Here is a 20,971-nt window from a genome sequence, read left to right on the forward strand (position 1 = left end):
AATGTTAACCTGTACTGTATTCATTGACTTTTATAAAACATAAACTACATGTGTAGTCAGTGTACTGACTAAAGCTTGTAATATGAAGAGATGTATTTTTGTTTTAACAAAAGGTTTTATTTGCTCAATAAAGTTGTATTGAACATTGGCACAAGCACCAGTGTCTGTTTTTCCAAAAATAATTTTTGTGGGAAAAAATGTATTAAACACGGATTGTAAACATGGTGCTACGACGGTCTTGGGTTTTCCTCTCGTAAGACGCTACGTTTCTAAATTTTCAGACTCATGCATTTCTAAATATGCAATTGTAAATTTACAAATTTTCGTTGGTACAATTCTGAATCCCTAAACTTACAAATACGTAAATTCATAATACATCATCATCCTAAATATTCATCATCGTATATACATAAACCCTCATATGTTTATCAAAATTCTAAAAGCTCTAAGTTTCACTTCCCAAATCTTCACATATGAATATCATAACTCTCCAAATTTTTATAAATCCAAATATACCCCTAAATTTCAAGGGGTCCAAATTTGAATGTCCTAAAATTTACAAAAGCCCAGATCCTTAAATATCCAAATTCTCAAATTTCCTAGAGTCCAAACTCTCATGCCCGAAATCCCCAAATATCCAACTATAAATTCCCTAATTTCCTAAAATTCAAATTCTCACACCTCCAAATCCCAAAAGACACCAGTTTGAAAATCCCCAAATTTCAAAATCCTTAAATCCCTATATCTCCAAGTTCTGAAATTCCCAAAATTCCTAAACTCCAAATTCTAATGCCCCAAATCCCTAAATATCCACCCAGAAATCTCCAAATATCCAAAAGTTCAAATTCTCATATCTTCAAATCTCAAAAGCCCCAAATTTGAAAATCCCCAAATCGCCAAATTTCAAAATCCCCAAATCCCTGTATCTCCAAGTCCAAAAATTCCTAAACCCAAATTCTAACGCCTCAAATCCCTAAATATCCATCCAGAAATCCCCAAATATCCAAATATCCAAATTCCCATATCTTCAAATCCCAAAAGACCCTAATTCAAAAACCCCTAAATCTCCCAATACCCCAATTAAAAAATCCCTAAATCTCCCAAAAGACCCCAATTAAAAAATCCCTAAATCTCCCAAAAGACCCCAATTAAAAAATCCCTAAATCTCCCAATACCCCAATTTCCAAAATCCCAAAATCCCCAAAACCTCGAAACCCTAAAAATAAAAAATTCTCCCATATTAAAAAATGTCCAATCTTGTCGAACGTGCAGGCTGCACAATAACGTAGATGGCGAGCATACTTTTAGTCAGAAGCTTGATAAAATGAAGCGTTGTCGCGTATCAAAGCGAATCAGAGGTGTCATCAGCCTGGAAATGCTTCAAGCTTCGCGAGCTTCACCGTGGCTTGTTTTCTATGGAGTTTAACCGAGCGATGGCAGAGCGTTCTGAAGGGGAGACTGGGCTTTGAACATGGAACAGCGAATGAAAAGTTCAACTGAGAAATGATGGAATTTTATGTAAAGCTGCATCGCGAGAAATATAGTCTATTAACCCTTTGTATTCGGAAATCATCTCTGACAGTGACATATTTCGACAAAAATTCTCCGGCTGTCTGACGTCGTATTACATTACGTCTGGATAATAAAACGCGAGACGGTGTTTATTGAAAAACTGTTTCATCAATTTATTGCATTTTTGTCATGAATATTACGGACTTAATATGCATGAAATAAAGGTACTATGTGTAATAGAATAGCACGTGTAAAATTAAAATAGCAACATAACAGTACAGATATTGAAATAAAATCTAAAGCACCTGAAGTATCTAAAGCAGATACTAAATTTAAATAATTGATAATAAAATTCAATCTGCTTTCCCCAAAATTTCTCTCCTAAATTGCAGTAGTATTTAATACGTATCCCGTATAAAATTCGATCATACAAGCGTATAATCTGAAGCAAAGCTCCAGTGAAACGAGTAAATCCAAGACGATGCAATAACAAGCGGTGGCTCGAAACGGAGCAACGTTTACGCTCATAACCTTAATAGAGTATAACCGGGCAACGGCGGGTTTAAAATTATAATGAGTTGTTGTCCCCGCTTGTATTATACTTTAATCGCGTGTCGTTAACTCCGTAGCTCGGACCTGCGCCGCGTAAAATCAGCGTCCAACTCGCAAGAAACTACGAGTCGTCCAAACGAGCAGTACATTACTCGCGATACTTTTTATTGAAATTTTTCCACGAGAACGAAGAAGAAAGAGACGAAGGTAATGGTCGAAAAGCGACGAGAACACAGTCGACTATCGACTACAGAACGGATCGAAGATGCCAGCTGACTCGCTTCTGAGCCGCATTGTCGGCGAGATTATTGCCCGAGCCTTCGATGAAATTGTACCGTTCACTCGAGTTTGTCGAGCACCACTCGTAAAGCACAGGATCACCGTTCGACCCTCGCCCCCTTTGAAGGTCTCCCTTTTTCTGATATTTCCACCTTGTTGCGAGAACGATCGCAATCGATCTATGCTGTTGATAGTACTCTAGGGAAAATGGAAATCGGAGGCATAGGGAGACTCGTGGTACTCGGTGGTCTTTCGTTGGACTCAAATTTTTAATCTTGCAGGTTTTGGGATTTGAACGAGTGGGCAGTTGGGAATTTTGGGATTTGGAAGTGTTTTGTAGTGTGGATGTTTGGGAATTTGGGAAGCTTGAGATTTGGGGAGATAGGGACTTGGGAAGCTTGGAATTTGGGGGTGTGCCAATTTGGGAAGCTTGGAATTTGGGGGTGTACCAATTTGGAAAACTTGAAATTTGGAAAGCTTGGAATTTGAGAAGCTTGGGATTTGGGAAGCTTGGAATTTGGGGGCGTAGAAATTAGGGGGTGTGTCAATTTGGAAAACTTGAAATTTGGGGAGATAGGAATTTGGAAAGCTTGGAATTTGAGAAGCTTGGAATTTGAGAAGCTTGGAATTTTGGAAGCTTGGAATTTGGGAAGCTTGGAATTTGGGGGCGTAGAAATTTGGGGGTGTGTCAATTTGGAAAACTTGAAATTTGGGGAGATAGGAATTTGGAAAGCTTGGAATTTGAGAAGCTTGGAATTTGGGAAGCTTGGAATTTGGAGATGTGTCAATTTGCAAATCTTGAGATTTGAAGAGATGGAATTTGCAAACCTTACAATCTGAGAACATAGGTATTCGACCGCCCTAAAATTTGAGGATGTAATTCAAAATCTTGTGACTCAAAAATATACGACCTTGAGAATCCCACAACTCAGCTACCAAAAAAAAAACTCAAGAATCTTAGAACTCACAAAAATCTTCAACTTTCATTATAATTGAAATGCAAGATTACAAAACACAAAAATGTAAAAATCCGAAAACAAATTAATGGCTTTGAGCGCAGGTTTGTTCTTCAAATGACGTTGCATACTTGGCCCCTGGCGTACGCGTTGCAAACGTAGGACTCCAGAAGTAGCGCAAGAAAAAAAAGAGAACAAGAAAAGAGGCAGGTGAGAAATGTTCAACGTGCCATACGCCACACGTGGGCGACTCGCTCGATTAATCTAACGCCGTGCTAGAGCTTCGTCCGTTATTACGGCTAAACTGCACCCTGGCTGGATGTAATACCATACAGTGGTGCAGGAGACTGGAAAGCGACAAGGGTGCTGCGTTGCTGCGTGCTGTCCTCGTCTTGACATTTCTAATATCAACGCGTTTCGCTTTATACTGTCTCGTACTCTAACAACCTATCTGCGTCCCTGGATTCCTAGAACTTAATATCCCTCCATTTCAATAGCTAAATACCGCAAAATCTTAGTATTCTTGGAGTTTAATCTTTAGTGGTTTTGAGAATTGGTTTGGAGAAAGTCCTAGATTCGGATTGGTACCATACATTTTTATATTTGTAAGTACATAATATCGGTGGATTCTAATATCTAGCTTTGAACATTTTTATATCGTTAGGTATCCTCGATACCTATCGATATATACTAGTACCCATAGACCTTGATGTTTACATACCAATAACCCAGGATTCCAATATTCTTAGATATGGGTTATTGTGGTATCTTTAAACCCTGATATATCTACATACCGGTATCCTAAGTACCGATATCCTTACAGTCCGATAATTCCTACGACCCGATATTCCACGTCCAGATACTCCTAGCCTTCAATATCCCTACATACCTATACCTCCAGATTCCGATATCCCTACATACCGATACCTACACATCTCGGTATCCCTACATACCGATATACCTACGTCCCGATATGCTTATTCCCCGATGTCGTAAGATTCCGATATCCCTACGTCCCGATATCTCTACGACCCAATATCCCTACGTCCCGATATCTCTACGACCCAATATCCCTACGTCCCGATATTCTTATTTCCCGATATCCCTATGTCCCGATATTCTTAGGTCCCGATATCCATACGTCCAGATATCTCCATGACCCAATATTCCCACGTCCCGATATCCCTATGACCTGATATCCTTACGTCCCAATATCCCACGTCCCCATATCCCACGTCCCGATATCCCACGTCCCGATATCCATACGTCCCGATATCCATACGTCCCGATATCCCTACGTTCAGATATCTCCATGACCCAATATCCCACGTCCCGATATCCCACGTCCCGATATCCCACGTCCCGATATCCCACGTCCCGATATCCCACGTCCCGATATCCCACGTCCCGATATCCCATGACCTGATACCCCACGTTCCAATATCTCTACACCCCGATATCCCTAGACCCCAACATCCCTATATCCCGCCCCAATACATCCTAATACATCAATGTCAGTAGCTGCAAAAATTCCTATCTACCACTATCTCCATATCCCAATCTCCATGCACTAAAATATCCCTATATCGTCACACCTCTAAATCCCTGCATCCCTAATTTCCCGTGATTCCTCATCCCCGCGCGCCGCTCGTTACAGCTAATAACTAAGAGGATATTATATTATTATTTTGCAGGAAGAGTGTCTGGTCCCGAAGGGACAGGAAACCTTCGAGTCTCCGTGGTCTGGGGTTAGCACCTAGTCGCGACAGCTCTCAATCAATAATCGTAATTGGTATCGAAAATAGCGGCGAAACGTTCGTTAATTTTCTGCGCGCGGTCGCCACTCGATCGGTCGACAGTCTAATTGGAAGTATCGCGTCGTACCATTATGGAAACGGATCGAGTGCAAATGAAAGCCCCCGTGGATTATACTCGAACGCGGGAACCGGAGAGTATGCTCGGATAAACGGAGCCATCGGCCGCCAACGACAAACGTTATCGCGGACGTTATCACGGGATTCCTTTATCGCCCTCTGTTCTTCTTAACGCCTGTACTGTTCTCCCGTAACGCGTTCGGCCCTCGCGAGGACAGCACAATGTGCCAGCAGGATCGCCCACATGAGAGAAACAGAGAGAGGGACGGAAGAAAGCCTTCCTCTCTCGATAATTCAACGGGACAGGGCGAAAAAAATCAATAGTACAACCACCCCAACGGGGGGTCCCCTAACTCTAACCGTGCACACACGGACGACTCGACAGAGAGCCACGAACGATTTTCTACCTCGTATACTTAATGAGCACGGCAACCTATTTTGCGTATATACACTCGCTGAGACCACGGTTTAACGCTCGAAACCGGAGGTCAACCGACCCCCTCGCATTTTTTACAATAAACCGAGAGAAAGATATTATTACTGGGAAGAACTTTCGCTTTGTAAGCTTTTCCTTCACTTTCGAATTACGCTCTCTCTATATGGCACAGCGTGATGGCGCGGGATATTAAAGGGATGTTAACGGGCTATGTTTCAAATTTCTATATGTTTACCTCTGAAAATTTTTATGTTTGGAGTTTAGGAATCTCTCTGTGTACGAGGGTGAAGTAGCATTTTTTATACGTATGTAGAGGGACGCTCAATGGGCCATATAGCGAGACATCTATCAAAGTACAATACAGCAGTTGAATTTTTAACAGTTACACAAAATAGCATTTAAGCTTAGACTGAAAATAGAAGTTTAATACAAAATAACTGCATAAACGTTCCCAATGTGATTGATGTCACCAATCATCAAAATGTTAATATCGGTTAAATCATGAGATATGCCTTTGAACTACATATTAGTCTATTACCTATCAAACGATCAATTTCGAATTACATAAAGTCTAATGCAATTTGCTGACATAAAAATACCACAAAATTGAACTGACCTAATATGTACCGATTTGAAGCTTGAAATTTGATAAATACACCTACATGAACGATGCAATAATATTCTTAATATGAAGTGACTGATTGCCAATAATAGTAAATAATGACTGATTTTGAAACGTATATAGTCTAACATAATTTGATGACATAAAAGTGTCTTAAAATAACACTTATGGTACATCATTTTGAAGCTTGAAGTTCTACCAAAATAATTATATAAATATTCTATGGATAGTCTTGGTGTAAAATGGCTGACTGTAAATTGCAACGAACGATGACTGATTTTAATGCATGTAGAGTCTAACTTCAATTGATGACATAAAAGTATTGCAAAATAGTACTTGTGAGACATTATTATAAAACTTAGGATTACTCTAAAAATTTACCAAATATTTCCAGTACAAAGTGGTTGTTTAATATGAAAACAGAAAAGAATTTTCACATATGTACAACACATCTGAATAATGCATCAAATAGCTAAAATGCAGCAGAGCAGGACAACAACAATGTAACAATAAGTGAATAGTTAAATGACCCCAACAATCACTGCCGAGCAAATAAATAAGCGAATTCGATTTGCGCGAATTCCAAACAAGTTCTATCGGTTCAGAAGAAACGATAATATTGCTTGAAAAGTTGTGGAAAACGTTCTCTCGTTTCCCGCCAGCGTCAAAGGCATCTCCGGCAAATTCTCCAAGTAAACACAGGATGTGCGAGCTTTTACAGGAACACGGGAAATGAATATCGAGCGACAGGATCGAGACTGGAAGTTCGCAAGCTCAGGCTGTCGCTTTTGCCTCTACGGAGAGCTCAAAGGAATTTCCCGGCGCAAATTGTTCCCGCGGAGAAAAACGAATCGTGAGAGGCCACGAAATCGTAGGAACATTATTTCTAACCAGGTGGAAGGAACACGACACAACGAACCACGAATACGTTCCGAAATTAGCTTGAACCCGGACCCTGCGACTCGCAAACATTCTCTCCGTTGCGTGGCGAGAGTATCGATTAGTGAAAGCGAGAGTAACGCCGATGCCACGAGGTTTACTGGGAATGTTTTTTTTTAAAGAACGAGCCACAGACTCTTCGTCGACGAACGCGATGAATCTCGTTAACTATTTCGAGGGTGAGCGAGCCTAAAATAAGGACGGTCTCGAAGGACGCTTCAGAGGGTTACGTGCAACCCCTGGAGACAGGGAACTAGGGGAAAAGAAGGGCGACCATCGATTTTCCTGCAGGTTTTTCATCGACGATCCTCCAGAATGCACGAAGTTACAAAGTTGCATTCGATTTAATACACGCCGGTGTTTGCGCGGAATAAACTCTCGTTACATTGCCACTTTCGTCGCAATATCGGACGCTGTTCTTACTCGTATGTTCAAACAACGTTTCTACAAATACTAAAGTTCACAGAGTTATGGCGATGCAAGACTCCCAATAAAAAGCTGTTTACGCATGAAACTCGGCTAAAAAAGTAACGAGTGAAACGGCAAAAAGTAGAGCATTATAAATAATTAAAAGTGGAGGTTAACGAAGGAAATATGTCAAAATAAATATTTGGACCGCAAAGTTAATTCACTTTGCGAATTGTAAAAATCGATGAAAGAGTAAACAGCTATCCTTCCATCGTTTCGAATAAATTCATCAACTATATGTTGTTAGTTTTATTTCCGAGGTCCACGAATTTTGAAATGTAAACTTTCTCTTTGATCGTGCAAACTCAATTTCGAAAAATTCACCGACCGCGATGAAACAAGATGAAACTATATACGGCGTGCATCTTTGTTTGCAAAATACGAGGAACAAATGTCGTGAGCACGCAAAACACGTGAAATTGGTCGTTTCCGGGACTCGAAAGTCGTGGTAACCGAGTGTACCAAGTCTCCCAAGGGCACAAAGGGCCCTTAGGCAGAAAGGAAAACTCGAGGCCACGTCTCCGCCCTCTAAATCGCGGACTTTCGACGGGTAACTGGCAAGAATCCAACGGAAACGTTTACTACGATTCGCGAACCGATTCCGTCTAGCAGCGAAACAACCATAAACACAGCTACGAGGCTGCAAAAACTTTATTTATAACCGGGATTCAAGACACGACATTCGTCTTGCAAGTTTTCAAGGCTTCAAATTCGAAAATGGACCTCGAAAGTCTCTGCATAAAAAATTCCAAATCTGCACTCTAAATTTTTTCAATAATAAATTTCCTAAATCGTAAGCAACATTTCCAAATTCAGAGATCCAAAAGTTCCTAGGTATCATGTTCCCCAAATCAATTCCCTAGATTCAAACTATCATAGATTCCAAATTTCCTAAATTCCAAATGGACTAGGTACTAAATTCCCTAGATTCTGTATTCCATAAATTGCAAATTATTTAAGTCTCAAATTTCGTAAATTCTGAATTTCCACGGAGCCAAATTCCCTAGATAACAAAATCCCTATGTTCCAAAATCCCTATGAATTGAGTTGAAAAATTCCCTGGGAGCCAAATTCTAAAGTAAAAATTCCCTAGATGCTAAGTTGCATCGGTAAATTCCCTAGAGGTCGAATTCTAGAGTAAAAATTCCCTGGAAACTAAATTTCATCTGTAAATTCCCCAGGAGTAAAATTTCGTCCTTAAAAATTCCTTAGCAACTAAATTACTAGGGTGGAATTCCCTAGAAAACAAATTGTCTGGATAAGAAATTCTCTATAAACCAAAGTATCTAGATCCAAAAAATTCCAATATTCTTCAGTTATGAAAAATGCAAAAATATCCCTAGATCTACCCAGATACTCCCTACCCCAAAAATCGAAGAAAGTATTACTCATAATAAATCAATTAAACATGCTCCCCATCAGTTAAAAATATTGCTCCAAATATTTTTTAATAATAATATCAATATATTGTGTACGACGTAACTGACTAATATTTCAATTCCATGAAATCAAAGAATCAGAATAGAGAGTATAATCGTGCGGTTTTCGAAAGTTATCAGCATAATCGTGGTACAATGAAAGACAGCAGAAAATCCGTCCGTTAATGGGCGGCGTTTGAACGCGCGACTCCGTTTCCAGGGAAGTGTTTTGCATTTAAAACACGCTCGAAAAGAATGCAAAGAGGAGAGGGTATTTCGAGAAATCGTAATAAAGAAATTCTTCCAGGCTAGTCGAGCTCCTCCGTTTTATCTAGAAACTTTCGGAACGATTCTCTGTTCACAATGCGGCCAACGAAGGGACACGAGTGGGCGGACGAAAAGTTTTTTAAGTGCCACGAAAACAATCTCAAAGAGGCTCCGCCGCCATCAAAATCCGCTCGTTCTTCCCTCGTGAAAATACATCGTCGCGCCTAATTAATGTAATCACTGACCTCGTAAAGTGTACAGGTTGCTACGAGACACTACTTACCGCTTGGTCGGGATGCGCGCGATTAAAAATTTATGCGACGTCGCTTTTCCCAATTAACTATTCCTCGGGCTTCGCCGTGGTTCGGAATTTCAGAGAAAAAGTCATTGTGACGATGCCTGAACAAATACTGCGTACACCGTTCGCGCATTCCGATCATTTTTCTCTAAATTCCCCTATCGACGTGATTATCGGTATTTATGAGAATTAATCAGAATCAAAGATTTTCTGAACTTCATGTAAAACTTACTAGTTCTTTAAATAAATTTTATTCGCTTGTTCTCGGTGAAATCATAATAGCTACCGCGGCATAACTTGTTGAAATTATCAGTAACATTGAGTCATAAATCTCTCTGAATGTATCAAAGGCAATTAATATTTTATTCAGATTTGCTCGGAACTTTTCCTCGACTTTTCAACGAAGAATTTCAATAGTCAGATACGGAGAAGAATATTGAATTCTACCTCGACGATATTTCAAATTTCAAGATATTACGCGAAAGAGTATAAGGTTGAAGATAGCAAACTTTTTCGCTGATGATTTGATCACCCACTGTATTTAAATCGATCGATACGATAGCGTGTGTACACGTACGCTTGCGTTACGGCTAATAGACTCTGCTTCCAAAAGTGAAAGTATCATTGCATTTCACAATGTCTGACTGGTTTTGCTACTCCAAAAATAAAAAGATCCTTTTGTAACGCTGCTGATACGCTCAAAAGCATCTGACAATGCTTATACGTAACCCAATACAGGAAAATAATATATTTTTTATGTTTGAGATAATTAGTCGTATTTTATATTCCACGCGTTATATCACCATTCGTGGTATGCACAAATTATAAAATTTCTTAATTACCGGATTGCTGCATTTTCCAAATTCCTAGATTCCTAGATCCCAAAATACCTAGATACAAAAATCCCTAGATACCAAAATCTCCAGATCCCCAAATCAGCAAATTCCTAGATACCAAAATCCCTACATTCCAAAGTCCATAAATCCCCAAATCCCCAGATTCCTAGGTCCCTAAATCCCCAGATGCCAAAATCCCTAGATTCCCAAATCCCCAGATTCCTAGATCCCAAATCCCTAAATACCAAAATCCCCAAATCTTAAAATTCCCAGATTCCTAAATCCCTAAATTCCTAGATCCCAAATCCCTAAATCCCCAAATCTTAAAATTCCCAGATTCCTAAATCCCTAAATTCCTAGATCCCAAATCCCTAAATACCAAAATCTTAAAATTCCCAGATTCCTAAATCCCTAGATTCCTAGATCCCAAATCCCTAAATACCAAAATCCCAAAATTCCCAGATTCCTAAATACCTAGATTCCTAGATCCTTAAATCCCTAGATCCCTAAATCCCTAAATCCCCAAATTCCAATATTCCAAATACCCAAATACATTGCCAGTTTCAGAAACGTTCCACCATTAAAACTTCCGCGGCAATATAACAAGAGCCTTGTATAGCACAAATTTTGTGAAATGTAAACAGACCGAAAACAGAATGTTCCCAAATCCTATTTTGGTGCAGTAAAGTTCCGACTTCGTCATACAAGAAACTTCGAAGACTGAAGCTTCCGAAGTCGAATTCACGTTACAGAATTCCATTAAAGCGTTATTTCATCTCTAAGCCGCTTCTAATGCCACGTTTGACGCAAGTCTATCCAGAACACAGACACATCTTGTAGTATTTAAAGATACACTGACGCACACGATCCCGTATCTTTTAAATGTCGTCGGTGGGCGGAGGATGCTAAGTGTCCGCAAGACAGAAAATGGTTTTCGGCACCCACATTTGATACATTAACATGTCTTCTTCTCTCTTTTTTTATTTTTTAATTTTTTCTTTTTTCTTACGCTCGCGCGCGCACGCGAAATCCTATGGACCCGTACACGGGAACACGGACACACGACTCCTCTATCTCTCTTCTTTTTTTCCGCCCATTTTCTAAAGCGTGTCGTTGTCTGTTCCACGAGACACAATACACAGACTGTTCGGTGAATCTCACAAAGATAAAACAACCTCTTGAACCACCGCTTATCGCGTCGCATCCAAAGACGCTTTAACACACGCGGTTACACGCGCCTGCTCGTTTCCTCGTTTTGTTTGATGAAACGATAAAAAAGAGAGGAAAATAGAGGGGGGAGGAGAGACACCCCCCGTTTAAATTTCGAAGCTATACCGCTCCTTTTATTGCCAGAAACACCGCGGTGGCAATGACCTCAATCGTGAACACTGGCAAAATAATGATTGTCGTCGTCTCATTTTTGTATCCTTCTGGCCCATTTCCTTTTTAAACGTATTGCTGTCACTGGGTTTTTCCAGGTCCATACTTCTGTATTCTTTATAATGTTTTAATATTTAAATTATAATATTACTACATTGTAATTAATACTACAAATGGTATATAGTATACGGCAATATAACGAGTGGTTCTTTAATTCATGTTTAGCAGTAGTACAACATAATACAGAAACAATTTGTGGCAATATAACGCCATGTTGCGCGTGAAGGTATAACGCATGTGATATAAGCAAAGACACGGCGTACTGCAATAGAATGGATGGTTAATAAAATCGCGCCCACGAATATCCTAACGTTTAAATTACGCGATAGGTTAAATGGGTGGTTTCATGCGATCCACCCTTTAGTGAAATACCCTGTATAATCGAGAATAGTTTCTGGCATCAAATGTTATCGAATGTGAACGATAACGGTCAATCCACGTTGCAAAGTGGGCGCGTGCGGTTCCCGGTGAAAGCTCGCAAACGCAATGTCGCGAGCGCGTGCCGGGGTCGCCATGCAACAACAGATTTACAATTAAAGAAAGTCATGGCGATGGTACGTATTACGGCACGCCACGATTCCCCCTTGCATGGCTCCTGCACGCCCAAACGGCTCGATAGAATCGAATATTACCGATGTTAATCGCGCTCCTAAAGTAACGGTATACAACTGAACCAAGGTGACGATTGTTCTTTGGAACTCGAACGATTTTACCGCGTTTCTTGTACTATTACTTTCGTCCTTCTTGAGAGATAATTCATTACCAATATTTAACCACCGAAGCGAGAAACAAGCTTGATTAGTCACGTTCATTCCGTGGTTACTCATTAATTTCTGACATATTTTAAGAATTTATTTTATTCTCAAAGTGAGTAATAATTACAAAAGATAATGTATCGATACTTCCTGTTTAATAGATATTTCATAAATAACTGATGACAGAATGTCATAAATAACACATCGTATTTACAAAAATGGAACGTGAATTTATATAAAAAAATTTATTTCGCTTATCTAAAATATTCGAAATTACCAAGAACTATCGAAACTTGATCATAATTGCAATGATAGCAATTATCGTTCTGTTCGATTCTCGCGAACATTTACCGCCGCCTTCATAATGTAACCACTAGAACATTCGTTGTAACACGATAATAGTGTACATTTACAAAACGCGTGTTGTTAAACATAAACGCTCCTACACTGCTTTGTTTTTAATATACAACGCGGACGGCAAATGAGTATACTGTTTATTTCATGCTTTGATAAAAGGATTTGACAGCTGCTATTTCAAAATTGAATTGTTTCAAGGCGCCACCTTTACGCGATAAAAAAGAGGAGCAATTTTTGTGCTATTTAATCATACGTTAGTCAAAAATAAAATAATGATATCGAGTTTTCTATTTAAATTGAATTTCGTCATCAAACACCAGAAACTGATATAATTAATCATTGTAAACAAATACTATTCAACTGCTGGATAGCATTGCAAATGGATTTGAACTCTGCGTGAACATATAATTCACCATTTTATATTACTTCATTCACCGTTAAGTATCTTCCCAACAAAAAAACACATATTTCAAGTTCAACTTATCGGTATTTCTTGTTTGTTGTCCCTTTTGCAAGGATCTTCGAAACGACACAACCCCCGATTAAAAAGCAAAATTATGCAAAATCGACTTAAATTGACAAGAATAAACTGTTTTTATTAGTCCGAAACACGATCCTTTTAACTATCTAGAAATTAGCAACAATGCGCAGGTAAAGGTCAATGGCGTTCGTTTGTTTATTATGGTGAGCACCCCGGTAGGTGTATCTGTTCGCATGTCAAACAGCACACACGGCTCTCAGAGCAGCCCCTTTGTATATGAAAAATACAAATTCTTTTTTCTCCACTTACCTGTCTTACAGCAGGATTCCCGGTGTTCTTCGAGTAATCCGCGTTCGGTGGAGAGTATATTCAATTAATCGTACAGCACATTTTAACACACGCCGGGACACACTGTGCGCAGCAAGAGTCAACGAATGCACCACGAGCGAACTGACAGTTACCACGGGCTGTTCATTATTGGAAAATCCGTCTTGCAGGCTGCTCTTGCGCAGCCGGTCCGACACTACCGACTTCCTCCCCACTACTGGTCGACGCCATTTGTACCAACCTTCCTCTCTATACTATTCGTATTGTTCATGACCGTACCAAAAACACAAAGCGCCCTAATCCTAATCACAACATAATATATGTCTGATTCAGTCCCTCAAAAATCTTATGTACATCATATAATAAATTTCATTTAATATTTTTTTTCATATCTATGTCTTATTTATGTCTTATTTTCATATTTATCATCCTAATTGTCTTCCGATGACATGATAATATGAATCCCTTTTTTTCTGTTATTGAAATATAGCAACATAGGGTACTAAAGGTTTCAGACATCTAGATGTTTCAAGTTTCTAGGAATTTGGGGATTTTAAACATCTAGGAGTTTCTAGGGCTTCTAGCAATTTAGAGATTTAGGAATATACGTCTCAATAGAATACACATACGTCTACTAGGCTTTTCCAGTACAGAGCCCAAACATCTGTTATGCCAGGGGCCTTTGAGAGCTGAAATCCGTCAGTGATTTGATTACAAATATTATGTGAAAAATTGTCATGATTACAATATGATTTATAGGAATTGATAAGATATTTTTATTGAACATCATATGCGTAAAATTATTGGGAAAAATATTTTTTTTCGAAAATACTGTCTTTAAATTTTAATGCGAGAAATCTTGATTGCAGTAACTAAAAGTCATATAAAAAACTGTAGGTCTTAAAATTTATAATTTTTTTTTTAATTTAGAAAGGAATTTCATGGAAATATAAAATATTGTAAATTTATGAAGATCACGAAACTTGTCTAAAATTTTAGAAATGGCTGCGGATTGAAAATATGTAATGTAGCATAGCCGTCTGGAAAGTGAGTAGTTTGTGGAAACAGACAACCTCACGGAGGTTGGCTGAATTTTCGCAAAGTGAATTTCACTTGAATATTAGATATTATTTTCCGTAGCTTAGCTGTGGGTGATGAAAGATTTGCGTTTTAGTTAAGTCGCATATCCTGAAGTGGATTAGTTTGAAGTATATTATTTGGTGTTGTTCGATATTCTTTAGAAAAATATACAGCGTATCACAAAAATAAGATATCATGGCGGTACCCACTACCGGTGTAGGTAAGTATTTTATATCTGTTTTATGGATAAAAGATACGAACAACAAATAAACTTTTTGGAAATCATAAAATTCCGTGCAAAGTTTAAAATTAATCGCTTATAAAATTTCATGGTAAAAATTACACTCACAAAATCATTCGTCCAAATGCAAGATGTATTCTTTCATCCTTTTAGTAAGTTTTCACACACAGTATACGTATTTAAAATTAATATTTAATTTGTCAACTTTTTGAAAATATTACTATTTTATTTTTATTGTATAATGAACTTATATGGATTTAACAAAAAGTTGTTAAAATAATAACGAATGGCAGGTTATACTTTATCCAAAAATATAGTCATAACCTGTACTAGCTATACCTTTTCTGATTAATCGCACAATGTTTGAAATTTTGTAGAAGATAATTATAATTTTATATTTTTAGTTGTGCCTCGAAACTTTCGTTTATTAGAGGAATTAGAACAAGGTCAGAAAGGTGTAGGCGATGGTACAATCAGTTGGGGCCTGGAAAACGATGATGACATGACTCTTACACATTGGACTGGAATGATAATTGGACCACCTAGAGTAATTTCTTAATTTTTAATTGTATTTAAATTTATTAATTTAACTCTTGAATTTATTGTGTTAATTTAATTGTTTGTATATAATTATTTATATTTATATCTTAATTTTTCTGTAATTTCATATTGTGCATATTTAAATAAAAGTAGAACGAATTATGATCATGTACATAGAAATTAAAATGCTATAAATAAAATTGATAATTATAATCAAGAGTAACTGCTAAAGAATATTAACTAATTACAAATATTTTTACTAAACAAATAAATTATTTAAACATTGTATAATACTTTTAGACACCATATGAAAATAGGATGTACAGTTTGAAAATTGATTGTGGCCAGAGATATCCAGATGATGCTCCAAATGTAAGATTTTTAAGCAGGATTAATATGAATTGTATCAATAGTACAACTGGAGCAGTAAGTATCTAGTTCCTTTTTAAATCAATAATAAAGAATCAAACATTTTATGTATCAAACTCTGCAGGTTGATAATCGTAGTGTACCAGTACTTGCAAAGTGGCAACGAGAATACACAATTAAAACAGTTCTTCAAGAGCTACGTCGCTTGATGACGCTGAAGGAAAATATGAAATTGTCTCAGCCTCCAGAGGGTAGTACTTTTTAGCCTAACCACATATAAACACAACATCTCTTCCTTTTTGTGGTAGCATGGGGCAAGATTCAATGAAGGTACCAAACAATATTAAATGGGTGCCGAATAAAGACATATAATAAAAAATAACACCTGTGTAAAAAGCAAAGAAGGTGATTATGACTATAAAAGTTGAATCAGTGTTTTCAATTTATAGAAGTATTTACTTACAAAGTCCATAAAACATTTATTGCTACTTATTATTTCTTGATTTTAGAGCACATTTCATATTATATATTATATTATATATATATATAAAATTATTATTTTAATTTTAATACATTATTTAAAAATATGCACGTGCATTTAACTAAGAAAATACTGTTTCAGCTTTTTAAGTTAATACAATTTAAAGCAAAAGTCATATTTTGATTCTTAAAACTGGAAACACAGACTGTGTAATAAAATTAATAATCAGTAAGAACAACTTATGCCTTCAAAGTTTTTTAAATGAAAAACAAACAAAAAAATGCCTGAATAAGTAAATTAGTAAACATTTCAGTTTGTGCATAAGTGCCATTTCATAATCTGTGGAGGTGTCTCAGTAATGACTATTGTAGACCATTCTAAATTTTAATAATTTATATTCTTGTGTGCTCATTTTTATCGAGTCTTGATTTACATTTCCTCTGTTAGTTGTTCTTAAGATTTTAGCAGACAGGTTGTTGAGATCAATCTTTGATGTAATAATGTGCCTTTTTGTGCAAGTAGCATAAAAGTGAGCATGTATCGAGCGTGTTTGGTTGAGACATCATCCAAGAACGGCCTCTTATTCTTATATATATATACTTATATATAATATATATATACTTATATATATATATTATACTTATATATATATATATATATATATATATATATATATATATACAAAAAATAGTGTTACGTTACAATTGAATCGTACCAAGTAGTAACTTGATTTATAATAACATATATGGTAAATGGTATAGTGTTGCATCAATGGGTACATCAATATATGAAGCATTAGATTAAATATCTTCAGTTCTCCATTCCACTATTTATGTACTAGAAATATACTTTAAGTTTCTTTGGTCACTATTATACAGTTAATAATACACATGTATTATTTACTCTTCAGTTCGAGCTTCATAATTGATGTATTAATGAAGTCATACTTAATTTTTAATAAACATCCAAAGTACCATAAATAGCTTTCCAATCATTAGCAAATGAGGTCTATTCTGCTAGTACAGTTCTTTCATGAATTGATACTAACTATACCTCTCCCATTGAGTTGTATACAAACAATTGTGTTACATTTTAGAGAAAAGAAGTATAACCATAAATTATTTCAAACATAATATAATTTCTGGAAATTTTGTTATCCAAACTGTAATGATGTTTATCCTTATTTTTAAAGTAAATCCAAACCAAAGTACGAGATTTTTAACACATTTTCACATTTATCATATAATATTATAAAATTCTCAACTACCTGAAATATTATACATACCTGTTCATCAGCTTAGCACTTCAGTATTACACTATAATTCATGTAATAGTGTAATCTAATTCATATTACTAAAAATATTAAATAATTATTATTCCATGTCGATGAAGTCAAGCTTGAAAAAATAAACGGATTTCTTTAGAAATTATCTTTATATTATTACTTGCTATTCCTTGTAGTGTTAATATCTTGGGGAATTTATTTTTTTCAGAATGAATATATACATTTAAGTGAGTTTAACAATTTATTTAAACCAGACGATGAAGTCATTGGTTGTAGTTATATGTACAAGGCAATTGATGTGTTTAGTGAATGTCTATTCAGTTTGAGAGCAATTACGCTTTTAAATGCCGTAACTTCCAAACAAAGTAAAAAACTACATTCCAATATACGAGCCTAACATCGTCAATCACTTTCTTTGAGCTAATCGCTGAATTAATTGTACGTTGAAAGGTTATTACTGCTTTCTTGGCGTGTAAAGTAATTTGGTATTCTTTATAGTTGCCCACTTCTGTTTCTTCCAGTAAACTGTTAACGCTGTTAATGTCGAAAAGATAATGATAGCCTGTAAATGAGTAACAATTATATAACAGTTGAATCAGTTATAACTGCATATGTTTAAATAAATACGCTTTCTACGTATGTTTTTAACAATTATAAAGAATTACCTTGATAGCTAATCTCTTTCTCTCATCAAATTCAGGATTCGATGTCCACATAAGGAATGTGGTAATATCTTTTGCTATTTGAGAAGCAGTTGCAGGAGTACCATCTTCAAAGTCTACGACTTCGTCGAAAATGACCTGACATATTTAAATACAATAGAAATAAATTTTTGTGTCACCAAAGAGTTATATATAAATATTTAAGTAACTATATCAACTTACTTGTGCCATACCAATTGCTCCACCAGGGAAGTATGGATTAAATGACTGACCTTCTCCCACTTGAATTCCGGCTGGTGCATCGCAGTACCCAGTTAATAACGAAAATACGTAATTCTGAAATGTAAAATATATTTAAGTTTTAATAAGAAAATTCATTTTTTCAACTAATATATTTTATATACATAAACTTAAAAACATTATATTACCTCTCCATTGTGCCTTGCATTGACAATAAAGGTAAGATCTGGTGGGTAAGCACCATTGTTGGCTGCTCTAGCAGCTTCTTCATTTGGATATGGAGGTGGAATATAGTCAGATAATTTACCAGGGCGCATGAAATAAGCTCCTGTATCATCAGGACCATCTTGCACCTACATTTACATAAATTTTTGTAGAGCTCTTACAAGGTTATACAATATTTAATTCACATCATTATTTTATTACAACCTGCATGTGTTTTCTTATTTTTTATCTTAAAATATTTACCTGTATTTCTTCTGCAAGAGCTTTTGCTTCATCTTCCGTATGAGTAACACCAACAAGTTCTCTATATGCTACATACTGTAAGCTATGACAAGCTGAACATACATTTTTGTATACTTCCCAACCTCGTCGCATACTATGGAACATGATGCATATATAATCCATGTTTATGTTATATAATTTTTGTAATGTTTTTAATTACCTTTTATGATCCAGTGAATTAAAAAATCCATAAAAGTCCCATTTATAATTAGGTGGATGGGCTATTAATTCTGAAGCTGTTACAGAACGATCCAAAGCATAAATTAATGCACTAATACCTCCTGCAGTTACTCCCAAACATGTTAACAACTGAAAGTATATAAATTACATAAAATTTTAGTTATAAATATTATGTAGTTATTATTACATAAAATGATTCAAACTTACAATAAATATATACAAATGTATTTAATGAAATCTAAACTTTATTGATTGTACATTAGGAATGGAAATGGGAAGGGCACCTTCAATTCATTAGAAAAATTCACATACCACTTTTCTACCCCTAGACCACTGGTTTGCAGTAGAAAAATTATGCACCTGCTAAATGAAAATTTATGTATTAAAGAATTATAAATCGATAAAACAATGTTTTATTTTTAATATCATAAAAGAAATCGATTAAATTTATAACATTCATTAAAATGACAGATGTGACTGTTCCTTAGTGTTGAAATGAACAAATTGCTTGAAAGCATAAAATGTTAGTAACTATTTTATACTAACATTATTCTTATTTTTATTGATTTATTATATAAGATATGAATCTCTTCGAATAATGAAAAATTATAACTACTTTCATTTATAAACTTGCATTTTGCTATTATTCACACAGTTCTTGTGTCTGCTTGACCATGGCAGCATCACAGTTTTCTGTCCTAATATGTATTACATAACATCAAATAGAATATCTCCAAAATCCGATTGAATTTATGACTCTGTTATACAATATATTTAATTAGATTAAAAATAATAAGAGATAACACGAAACTAAACTATCTTCTGAAAAAAATGTCATAGCAGCCGACAAGTTGTACAGTTCGGTAAGAACATTGCTTTAACTTTAAGACATCAATATCGTGAGACTAAGATTTCGACAAAGTATGTTATTTCCGTAATAAAAAATTAAATATGTTTTAGAATGAATGACCATTTTAAAATACATACCTGACTGAATAATGTTCCATAATTTGATTTTAAAAGACCAGATTTACAAATCCGACCCAATGAAGCCGCCATGTTGGCCGAAAGTGTAATGTACAATGACTATTAGTCGGTTACACGCCTGTGCAATAAATTTTTAAGTGGCAGTAAAACAATCACCATTTATATTAATCAAATTGTTCTATTCATTATATGTACATTTTTAAATCGCACGCACGAGATCCTAAATGGGTAAGACTAGAAGAGCGAATACTTACACAACTTTCAAGTCCCTAAGTCTACTTTAATCAAGGATACCAATATTGCAAGATTGAATTTTAAAAGAATTGTACTTTTATTGACACATGCTATCCATATTGTGTATGTTCTTGATCACATAAATATCAATGAATGTACAGCATTTTTAACTATTAAACGAGAACATTATTTAACTTAAATTTATATGATACCCGAAACATAAATTTAATTCTTATACGGTGTATAATACTTTGCTGGAAAACGAATAATTTATGATAATATATATATTTATTGTAGTATCTTGTTGTTATATATATTCAATATGTTTTATATATTTTTAACATTACT

At 35.9% G+C, this 20,971-nt stretch overlaps 3 protein-coding genes across 13 annotated transcripts in view; 1 reads left to right on the forward strand and 2 right to left on the reverse strand.

Moving 5' to 3' along the window:
* The window catches only part of Src64B (Tyrosine-protein kinase Src64B), a 69,686-nt gene extending 55,641 nt beyond the window's left edge, over positions 1-14,045 (reverse strand). For all 3 annotated transcript variants that reach the window (XR_001096410.2, XM_003699666.3, XM_012288666.2), the window contains exon 1: positions 13,800-14,045. The gene's annotated coding sequence lies outside the window, so the exon portion shown is untranslated. The remainder of the gene's footprint in view (positions 1-13,799) is intronic.
* An 810-nt stretch (positions 14,046-14,855) lies between these two features.
* Positions 14,856-18,865, forward strand: Uev1A (Ubiquitin-conjugating enzyme variant 1A). 5 transcript variants are annotated; one of them, XR_013041629.1, is made up of 6 exons: positions 15,147-15,290; positions 15,543-15,685; positions 15,979-16,104; positions 16,172-16,377; positions 18,022-18,040; positions 18,514-18,865. XR_013041629.1 is itself a non-coding variant. In XM_012288636.2 (4 exons), the coding sequence occupies exons 1-4, from the start codon at positions 15,093-15,095 to the stop codon at positions 16,310-16,312; spliced, it is 408 nt and encodes a 135-aa protein (XP_012144026.1). In that variant the 5' UTR covers positions 14,856-15,092; the 3' UTR covers positions 16,313-17,197. The 5 variants fall into 5 exon arrangements, 3 of the variants coding, with proteins under 3 accessions (XP_012144026.1, XP_003699713.1, XP_076398323.1); XR_013041628.1 differs by lacking the exon at positions 18,022-18,040; XM_012288636.2 differs by lacking the exons at positions 15,147-15,290; positions 18,022-18,040; positions 18,514-18,865 and adding an exon at positions 14,856-15,117 and having other exon boundaries at positions 15,570-15,685; positions 16,172-17,197.
* Positions 18,042-20,789, reverse strand: Cyt-c1 (Cytochrome c1). 5 transcript variants are annotated; one of them, XM_012288606.2, is made up of 9 exons: positions 20,644-20,789; positions 20,390-20,507; positions 19,715-19,762; positions 19,383-19,531; positions 19,184-19,316; positions 18,904-19,068; positions 18,698-18,811; positions 18,479-18,613; positions 18,042-18,375 (listed from the first exon to the last, which is right to left on the reverse strand). In XM_012288606.2, exons 2-9 carry the CDS (start codon positions 20,459-20,461, stop codon positions 18,268-18,270), a joined length of 924 nt encoding a protein of 307 aa, XP_012143996.1. In that variant the 5' UTR covers positions 20,462-20,507; positions 20,644-20,789; the 3' UTR covers positions 18,042-18,267. The 5 variants fall into 5 exon arrangements, with proteins under 5 accessions (XP_012143996.1, XP_012143980.1, XP_076398317.1 ...); XM_012288590.2 differs by having other exon boundaries at positions 19,715-19,765; XM_076542202.1 differs by lacking the exon at positions 20,644-20,789 and adding an exon at positions 20,585-20,603.
* Positions 20,790-20,971: the final 182 nt, after the last annotated feature.

This window comes from Megachile rotundata, chromosome 2 (assembly GCF_050947335.1).
Source record: "Megachile rotundata isolate GNS110a chromosome 2, iyMegRotu1, whole genome shotgun sequence".
In the NCBI taxonomy this organism is placed as follows: domain Eukaryota; kingdom Metazoa; phylum Arthropoda; class Insecta; order Hymenoptera; family Megachilidae; genus Megachile; species Megachile rotundata.

Coding starts and splice junctions, on each gene's coding strand:
- Uev1A (XM_076542208.1), top strand. CDS start 15,227: ATGGTAAAAATTACACTCACAAAATCATTCGTCCAAATGCAAGATGTA. Junction 15,291..15,542: donor TGTATTCTTTCATCCTTTTA/GTAAGTTTTCAC, acceptor TTATATTTTTAG/TTGTGCCTCGAAACTTTCGT. Junction 16,105..16,171: donor TCAATAGTACAACTGGAGCA/GTAAGTATCTAG, acceptor CAAACTCTGCAG/GTTGATAATCGTAGTGTACC.
- Cyt-c1 (XM_012288590.2), bottom strand. CDS start 20,461: ATGGCGGCTTCATTGGGTCGGATTTGTAAATCTGGTCTTTTAAAATCA. Junction 19,069..19,183: donor CTCTTGCAGAAGAAATACAG/GTAAATATTTTA, acceptor ATGTAAATGTAG/GTGCAAGATGGTCCTGATGA. Junction 18,376..18,478: donor GAAAGAGATTAGCTATCAAG/GTAATTCTTTAT, acceptor ACTCATTTACAG/GCTATCATTATCTTTTCGAC.